General features: G+C 39.1%; 1 protein-coding gene across 1 annotated transcript; it reads left to right on the forward strand.

Annotated features, from left to right (window-relative positions):
• Positions 1-1,350: 1,350 nt before the first annotated feature.
• On the forward strand, positions 1,351-10,063 carry dnaaf4 (dynein axonemal assembly factor 4). The gene is made up of 9 exons (XM_029434367.1): positions 1,351-1,586; positions 2,765-2,912; positions 3,726-3,856; positions 3,981-4,197; positions 4,282-4,427; positions 8,305-8,414; positions 8,504-8,657; positions 8,943-9,048; positions 9,251-10,063. Exons 1-9 carry the CDS (start codon positions 1,464-1,466, stop codon positions 9,367-9,369), a joined length of 1,254 nt encoding a protein of 417 aa, XP_029290227.1. The 5' UTR covers positions 1,351-1,463; the 3' UTR covers positions 9,370-10,063.
• Positions 10,064-10,291: the final 228 nt, after the last annotated feature.

A 10,291-nucleotide genomic window follows, 5' to 3' on the forward strand; every position in this document is an offset into this window, starting at 1 on the left:
TATTGATATATAATTACTATGTTAAACTTAATGTTAAAGTTAGACTAAAATATATTTACTACATTTTAAGAAAAATCACCTTGTCTGCATTTGTTGTCAGCAGCAGCTTAATCCAACCAGCCTGTTTGCATTTGTAGAAACCCTTTTGTACCGTCTGTTATAGGTCCCCTTAATAATTTGCTATGATAAATCCTTAACCCTTTGAGACCCACATAGACCCCGTTTGTCTTTATTAGAATTTGAAAGTTTAAAGAGTATAAAGGGATTTTTCGGGAATAGGATGATGATCGCTTCTGTTCTGGAAACTGTTCAGTAACCCCCTAATTACTAAAAACTGGGCTCATTTAATCGACAAGTCTCCGCTTTCCAGTCATTGAATGTATGCAATTCCAAGACTAGGGAATTTACCATGCAGAAATATTAAAATACACCATTTTTAGAATAGGCAACAATAACACATTTATACTGCATGCTAAAAACGGTAGGATTTCTGTGCATTTGATTAGCATCAAGTTGGCATGTCTGTAAAGGGAACACTCGAGGGTATCCATAGAACCCATCTTCATTCAGTTATCTTGAGGTGAGAAGTCAAGGGACCTATATGACTATGGCAATTTTTCCATCACCAAATTTTAGCCTAACTTTGGAGTGTTATTAAGCCTTCTTTGTGACAAGCTAACATGCCATGGTTTTCTAGTTTCTTATGATTATCAGTATCTTTACTCTGGCACTCTACAACCTTTTAATGACAGTCAAATGGTCCGGGGGGGCGGCAATCCTGTGGTTCTCCGAAAGTGAAAGGATTCATTATCCTCTCCCCACTGGACATGATGAAAAGGATGAAGAGGAGGAGGCATTAGCTGCTAAAATACCTTCATGTCTTCTAAATTATAGGCTACCTGTACACCTGGATTAAGCCAGTTTTCCAACTGACCCAAAGAAGGTGATGATCTGTGAAAACACATTGAAGACTGTGAACTGTTTAACTTAACATGTTTGAGAGAAAGTTACTCCTGTGAAAAAAAGCTTGTGATCTGATGTGTGCTTTTTTGATCACTGTCTATGCAGAGTTTGACCAAAATGTTTAAACATTTCATATAGAATTTGCTATGACTAGGCCTACTGTAAATTGTGGGTTTCTATATCAAAAAGAAAAGAATAAAAGTTTTACAATTCTTCATCTTCACTTACAATTCATTAAGTGTGTCTATTAAAACATATTATATTGTATTGGTATCGGTTACAACTCTCAATTCAGATTTTCTTTGATAACTTGAAGGCAGCATAGAGTCTCTGGTCACCATAGCAACAAGACGCCACGCGGCAGTAGCATTAGCTCTTTACTACTCTTCACTATTTAAGTTCGTTTTTAAGCTGACGTAGTTAAAGAGCTACTGCTTCTAAGTAGCTGCTGTCACAACTAGAAAACAGGAGGGAGCCACGACAAGATAGCTGTGCCAAAAATGCCGTTGATAGTAACAGACTACTCCTGGACACAGACAGACTCGACGGTTTGCATAAGTGTGCCTTTAAAAGGAGGGAAAGTTGAGAAAGTGAACATCCTGTCTACAGACGAATACCTTAAGGTAAAGTTAGCATACAACAGTACACATTGTGTTCCCTAGTTTTTTTTACTATATATTGCAGTACACATAACCTTAGGTTAGGTTTAGCGCCTTGAGATTGCTTTTAGCTTTGAAATGCGCTTTACAAATACAATTTATTATTATTATTATTATTATTATTATTATTATTATTATTAGGTAGAAATGCATGACTAAAGAACATAACGACGAGAGAGAGAGAGAGAGAGAGAGAGAGAATTATTTAACATTACACATCCCCCCCTCCCTCCATTAAAAAGTAAGTCAAATTTAAAATAAGAGATAAAGGCTGTACATTATAAATACAAAAGTAAAAATACAGACTGTTATAAATGATTACAAAAGTAATTTTACAACACTGCAACATTGACGATTGTTTTCGTTTTATGGTTTGAAAGTTTGGAGTGTTGGAATCCCCCTGCCATCACAAAAGAGTTCTTGAGCCTGTCTGTGGAGCAGGACAGGGACAGCAGTCTGCCGCTGAACACGCTCCTCTGCCGGGTGAATGTGCTGTGCAGAGGGTGGTAGCCGTTGTCCAGGATGGATAACAGTTTGCCACACAGTATCTACAAACAAAACACATTTTGTTTGTAGATACTGTGTTTTCCCTTTGCATTTTCTGATTATCTAAAGGCAGAGTGCCGTAGCCTATTTTTCATTCTTTATTATATGGTTTTATGGTATTGAGGACATAAAATAAAGGTATTATAGCCTTTTCTATCACCCAGTTTGCCGGGCAAACTGAAAAGTTTTTTCTCAACTTCATTGTGTCTGTACTTGCTGTTTTCTGCCTTTGAATGACAGTATATATTCAAGAAGCTGGTGTTTAATGAATTCCAGCCTCTTATTGCCTAATCCCTATAGTCCACTGCATACTTCAAATCAAATCAAATCAAATTTATGTATATAGCCCAGTGTCACAAATTATTTTATTACAGCTACTTTAAAGGATTGTGGTACACAGCCAGATAATAGAGACAGGTTGATCATATTTAATAACGAGGTGTTAATTAAGGGTAAAACTTCTTTAAACAGTTTAAGAGAGAGAGGGAGCTACACCCATGGCTGTATTTTATACTTTTGTTTGGTTTGTTGGTGTTGTTTCGCTCCATCCAGTAACGTTAGGCCATGAAATGTTTTCCACTTTCTTTTGTGCACAGGTGCATTACCCACCATATCTGTTTGAAGCCTTCCTGTTTGAACTTGTTGATGATGACAGAAGCACAGCAAAGGTTGGAAATGGCATTGCGGTCATCAGTTTGCAAAAGAGAACCAATAAAGTGTGGAAGCATCTGATGATGACTACAAGTAAGAGCATCTCGCTGACCCTGTAGTCATCACTAAGCCCCTCGATCTATCTCCTGTCTCCTAAAGTCAACAAGGGCGGTTCTAGGGTCTTAGCCCTGAAATATTTGAATAAGTCTTCAGTCACGATATAATCAATAAATGCATAACTGCTACATAAACAAAATTATTATTATTATTAGCCTACTTCAAACACAGTTTTTGTCTTTGTTTACATACATGACACAAAGTAAAACTTTCCTATAAGTGAAACAATGTATGAGAAATTCATCCTAGACCCGTAATCTGTCTGAAATGTTTTCACTTTCTTGATATAACATCCCTAACACATTATGGAACAATACATTTAATACACATTTTAAAAAACATAATTAAATGATCCACAAAGGCACACATTAGAAAAAGTAAAATCAGCAACTGCCAAATTTTATGGCAAACTAATTATTGAGAGCTTGGTGAAGGCCACAAACCGAAACACGTTGGTCTAACAAGAGAGTTCAACTAAAGAGGTTTCTCAACCACAAGGCTGTGAAAAAATATTCCATTTCAGTCACACGACTAAGCCAGTGTACATCTGAGGGATAGATTACATCCCTGTATTGTGTATACATATAGTGACACCTATTAACACCTTTTTAAGATAGTCACTCAAAGCTCTTAAATAGTTAGATAGAGAACAGCAAACTCTCTGTTTAGAAAGGAACACTGGTTCTATGACGTAATGATTTTGATTTTTGATTTTTTACTTGATTTGACTAAAAGTATCCTATACCTTTTCATAAAATGAATATACCTTTATCAATCAATGTGTTTCAGATGATAAAGAAAAAAAGAAGGTCAGAGAAAGGGCTCTGTTAAAATACCAGGAAAAACTTTCTTCAGAGTCCAGATCCAAGGCGGAGAAACAGCATGCAGAGAAAAAATATGCACTGGAGACAATGATGAAGGTAACATACTCAGTGACAGCACAATCTACTCATAACTCACATCACCTATTGTCCCAAAATACTATTGGAAATCTGCTGTGAATTCTAGAAGTACTTTTATAGAATATGTTTTACTTGATCTCAGCTTGAAAAGGAGGAAAGAGACAGTATCCTGAAAATTAAGCACAATGAACGAGAGAAAACCACTGCAGAGATGGCAGCATGGCAACTGAGACGGAAACAAAAAGTAGAGGAAGAAGCCCAACTAAAGCTCCAAAGTCAGAGAGACAATCAAGACATACTGAAAACCATGACAGAGGAGCAGGAAAATGGATGTTCAGAGGGAGGAATGGTCAAACTGGGTAAGTCATTTCCTGTGTGATCAAATTTGCTCTTACACTAGTTGGTTAGTATTGGTATGTTAATGATCACATCCCTGCGTTTAGATCAAAGAGGCAACAGTGACGCAAAGAGCAAGAGAAAACAAGCACAGCTGCCTGCTCCAAGACTCGTTGGAAACATTCAAGTCACATTTACCCCACGAGTTTTCCCAACAGCCCTTAGGGAATCAAGAGTGCCAGAGGAGGAAGAGGTGAGAGCCACCAATCACCTTTCCTGTCTTCTTGTTGTACTACAGCAGTGAGCATCATTTAAAAAGATCCCTTTGGATTAATCATTAAGAGGAAATGCAGGCGGTAAGATATTACACTCTAAAGTCTAATTTTTCACAGTTGACTTGTGGACTCTAAAAAGATCAGCCTCAAACACAAAAAGTAATTCCAAGAGAATGAAAGACACAAGGGTAGAATTGTGTAAAAGCAAGTTGTGTAAATGTTCAAAGTCAACTTTATTGTCAATTATGTCATATGTACAAGACACATAGAGGATCGATGTCTGGGTGAGGCTGGGCCGCATCAAATATTCCACAAAAAAAGTACAACTGATCCAATCTTCTCAATCTTTAGTAACAGTTCAGAACATGAACGGTTCTTCAGAACATAGGCTTCTCTTACCTACTCCTTGCTGCCAGAGACCTGGCAGCGCTTCCTCTTACACAGCTGAGCCACATTTGGCTTGAGGGAGGAAGCAATTGAGACCCGTAGTATGGCTTGAAGATGCTCATCAGTAAGTTTGGACCTGTACTTTGACTTATTAAAAAACCTCTTCAAGATGTTTCCCCTGCTGAGCCAAAGTACCTCGGTGAAGTAGAGCACATCCTCATATGCTGACTCTATTTCCTCCAAAAAGGCACGGAACTGGCGGTGCTTTAAGCCCCTGGATCTGATATGGTTGATGCATTTCACAATGACAGACATCACATTGTCAAACTTCAGGCATTTGCTGCAAAGGGCCTGCTGATGAATAATGCAGAGCAATGGCCTCCTCCACACCCTCATCTCCCAGTGTTCTTTGAACAAGTGCCACCAGTCCATTTCTCCTCCCTGTCATTGATGGTGCTCCGTCAGTTGTTATTCCAGCAAACCTCTTCCATGGTAAACCGGCATCCACAATGGAATCACACAGCTGACGGAATATTTCCTGAGCGGTGGTCTGGCCATACATTGGAATCACTGTGAGCAACTCCTCCATCACTTCAAAATTGTCGTCTGATGTTGTATTCCTTGTGCACCGCAACTTTCTCTGTGCATATAAGACACGTTGGGGTGCCCCTGTGCTCAACAAAATAATATTCCGTCTCCCACTTTTCCTGAAATTGTCTGTGCTCGTCGCCAAACTTTCTCTTCACGGCAGGTTCTGAGTTGCTTCAGAGGGACTGTCTCTGTAGTTAGTTTACTGTTAGTTCACCCTCTGGATAAGAGCGTCTGCTAAATGACAAATAATAATAATAATAATAAAACTTTGCAAACTACCAATTACTTCACACTGCAAGAAGTGTGAAGCTACCATAGGGAGAAATCTAGTTTGGTTAATTAATGCCAAGTTTCCACCCCACGGTACGGCTCTACTCGACACCACTCACTTTTATTACCAGGTGCCATTTCTCTATTTTGTTTTCCACTGTGGATAGTACCACCTCAATGTGGGTGGGCAGATCAGCTGTTTGCTGTAGCGATGCCGCCAGAATACTTTTATCTGCAACCAAACGGATGAACGTCTGCACTTCGTAAAATTATAAGGCCCGGTGTACGGCTGCCATTTTTTAAAATCTGGTCTGATAAAAAAATTATACGTTTGCTTTTGACAGTAGTTTGCTATTTAAAAATGCTGGAGTCTGTACAGGAGGTCCTGGTCTTTAACATCACTTTCTAGTATTGGCTCAGCTCGCTTGGAACCACAGCCGTCATAGACTCCATTAGCCGAAGAAAAGAGATACCCTAGGTTTGAGCATGTTTGAGAACTTGGGCCTGTTCTCTTCTCAGATTTGTAACATCTGACGTGTATAATATTAAAAAGTTAAACAGTCTTAAACTTGCACTTTTTAGACAGTATGAATAGCTCGTCAGGCAGACGTCAGGCAGACTGATGATCAGACTAATGATGATGATGATGATGATGATGATGGTGAAGAAGGTGTAGACAGTGAGGCTGCATGTGGCATAGGGTCGGTTTTTATATATATAGTAGCGCTGTCAAGCGATAACCCCCTGTCCTCTACCACCTGCAGTCCATTGCAATACATTTCGTGATGGAGTTGTTAATGTGTCTCAGGTAGACTGACTCATTCTGCGTCTGAACGCCTGATCGAGAGTGTATGACGAAGACAAGCATCGCCGGCGGTGCTAGCTAGCTCCGAGCTAGCTGCTAAGTGCTTTGCGTTGAGGTGATATTTCAGGCTTGAAGTTCTCCGATGATTCAAACATTCTTTGCTGCAGGAATCGCACAGAACAGTTACATCCGGGAGTTTATTAAATGTAAACTTTCCATTCACTGGGCCAAGTAACGTTTTCTCATCCACTTCGTTTTCTCATGTTGACGAGGCTGCAGTGGCCGCGCCACGTCAGTTGACGTAAATGGTCAAGGGGCATCTAAGAGCCCGATTAATCTACGTAAAAAATGTTGTCGCGTTATTTTTTCTGTGATTAATTAATCGAAATTAACGCACTAATTTGACAGCCCTAATATATAGCTGTGTGTCATCAGCGTAGTGTAATATTGCCCAAAGGAAGCATATATAAGGTGAATAGAATCGGTCCAAGTACAGAATCTTGCGGGACTCCAAGACTGACTTTGGTTGTCATGGAGGATTTATCGTTAACACGTACAAACTGAGATCGCTCAGATAAATAGGACTTAAACCAGTTTAGTGCGGTTCCTTTTATGCCAATATAATGTTCCAGTCTCTGTAGTAGAATGTCATGATCAACAGTGTCGAAAGCAGCACTGAGGTCTAACAAGACAAGAACAGAGACAAGTCCTTTGTCTGATGCCATTAGAAGATCATTGGTAACTTTCACCAGTGTCGTCTCTGTGCTATGATGAACTCTAAATCCAGATTGAAAAACCTCAAATAAATTATTATTATGTAAAAACTCACACAACTGTTTTGCAACTGCTTTCTCAAGGATTTTAGCGAGAAAGGGTAGGTTAGATATCGGCCTATAGTTGGCTAAAACCTCTGGATCAAGCCTAGGCTTTCTAAGAAGTGGTTTTATTACAGCTACTTTAAAGGATTGTGGTACGTAGCCAGATAATAGAGACAGATTCATCATATTTAGAAACAAGTTAATTAAGGGTAAAACTTCTTTAAACAGTTTAGTTGGAATCGGGTCTAAGAGACAGGTTGATGGCTTAGACCAGTGGTTCCCAAACTTTCTGTGGCCGAGACCAAGCCAAAATATCAAGGCACACCTGTATTCATATCCGGGCAAAATACCCTCTATAACAGTGTTTCTCAAACATTTTCAGACCGAGGACCACTTAACCAATAAAAAAACACTCACGGACAACCTTACTCCCCAAATATCCAAAAACAATAGGGGGGGGTGCTGTCGGAGCTCCGTGCGAGGGGGTGGAAACACTGAAATAAATTACAAACCTTGTGTATAGTTAAATGCAATAGGCCTAATTGTTTCAAAATCCCACGGCACACCAGGATTTGTCTCACGTCACACCGTTTGGGAACCACTGGCTTAGACGACGAGATTGTTGAAGTTAGTTGGTTAAGGTCGATTTGAGTAAAACAGTCTAGATACATTTCAGGAGTTACACCTGTGTTTAAGGTTCCAGAGGTTGAAGTTAAGTCGTTAACGATTGAGGGCAGGAGGTGATTAATTTTGTCTCTAATAATTATAATTTTATCATTAAAAAAGCTCATGAAGTCTTCACTACTGAGCGATATAGGAATAGAAGGATGAGGCAGGTGAGACATTATTCACTTTATGTGATGGTCAATAAATAATGGTCAAACCAAATAGCTATTGGGAAAATACAACTGCAATGCAAATTAATAGATTACAACATTTTTTAATTTGCCTATTAATTGTTACACTTTTTTTTTATTGTTTCAGTGGCTCAAAAAACAAGCTGAAGGCAGGCGTGCAGTAAATGCAGATGTTGAAGAGCTGAAGGACCTGAGGGAGGAGGAGAGGAACCCGGACTGGTTGAAGGACAAAGGAGAGTAAGTGAAGTCTGCTCTCAAAACTATTTACTGCAAAAGTTCTTATTCTTTCTGAACCATGGAGTCACTGAATTGATTCTTTCTTTTAGCAAATGTTTTGCTACTGGGGACTACCTGGGTGCAGTGAATGCCTACAACCTGGCAATCAGGCTCAACAGACAGATCCCAGCTCTGTATTCAAACAGGGCTGCTTGTCATCTGAAGTTAAACAATGTTCACAAGGCCATTGAGGATTCGTCTCAGGTACTATCCCTGCATTTTACATGTGTTCAGCTGAACTCCACTGCATATGGCAAAGTGCATTGAATTAAAGCTTTACTGCGCATGTTGGTGTCTTAAAACTTGCCAAAAGCATCAAGAGTTAACTTAGTGTATAATACATGGGACTTCTGTACAAGGAGACAGGCACAAGAAGTTGTGTGTGCTTACTGCCATGTAGGACACTTCAGCCTCTACACAATCTATATAGATCATTAAATCTACATCAAACTATTATGTATAAACATCTGCCCACATGTTTCTCTGCAGGCACTTGCTCTGTTGACTCCACCAGTTGTTGTTAATGCAGCAGCAAGAGCCAGAGCCAATGTCCGCCGAGGATCTGCTTTCTGCCAGCTACAGCTCTATGCAGAAGGTTTGAACAGCAACAGTATCTTTGTATTTAGTACACTGTTACTATACACCTTTAAATGTTATTTCTTGGTTTCAATAATACACTCACAATAATCAACATAAAAATGTTTGTAGATAATGGGAGAGAACCAACACATGAATACTGAATGGCTGTCCACCTACTCCGTGCTGTCAGCTGATCTACTTGTAACATGATTTCTCAGGGCTACAAGACTACCAAGCTGCTCTGAAGATTGACCCTTGCAATGAAGCGCTGCAGGCAGACATACAGAAAATCAAAGACATTATTCAAGGCACTGGACCTAACCCTGAGACCCAGTGAAACGCAGAATATGTACTGTACATATTATATATGAGGCTGTTTATTGTTTGAGTGTTTTGTCTGTTACCCAATGGTTAATTAAATGAGAACAGAGAACCAAAGGCTGCTGCAGATCTCAAATCATGAAGTCAAATACTTTGTATAAAGCCTTTGAAGCTTCAAGGTGTTACCTGCTGACTTATTTGAAGTTGGAAAAGGTATGTCAGCTACAGACCTGAAAGATTAAGAAAATGTGTCAGTGTGTTTTGATGAATATGAATATGATGTAGAGTGATGCAATACGCCCTTGTGTGGTCTAATGGTGCCCCTATTAAAATGAAATGCAAATAATAGAAGTTTCTCACTATAAAAATTAATTGAATTAATTATTTTCAATAAATGTTCACATTGCAGGTTTTTCAGTATGAGTATGTAAGTTTACACTGACTCACAGTTAATACAATAAAAGTGTTCAAGCAGTTACTTTAAGTGTTGCTTAAAATGAGCTCCACCTCGAGCAGCTACTACACTGAGTCCGTAGGGACTTGGCTTGCTGACCAGGGGTCAAAGATTCATGTCCCAAAACGGAGTGTGGACTGGTACCTGGAGATGTGCCAGCTGAGCAAGGCACCTGACCCCCACACTGCTCCCCGGGCGCTGTATACATAATAGCTGCCCAATACAGTCTAAACTTCACTCCCTGTGCTGTGCTGTGTATGTGTGGTGATGACAAAAGAGCATTCTAAATTATATGTCTTGTATTCTGTAGCACCTTGAGATTTCTTTTAGCTATTAAAGGCGCTTTACCAATATTATGTATTATTATTATTATTATTATTATTATTATTATTATTATTATTATTATTATTATTATATTGCTGATAATATACAGTATTGGTATTTTTACATTAATGTATAGGTACTTTTTCCAAAGTAAAGGATC

Source organism: Cottoperca gobio, chromosome 6 (assembly GCF_900634415.1).
Source record: "Cottoperca gobio chromosome 6, fCotGob3.1, whole genome shotgun sequence".
NCBI classification, from domain to species: Eukaryota; Metazoa; Chordata; class Actinopteri; order Perciformes; family Bovichtidae; genus Cottoperca; species Cottoperca gobio.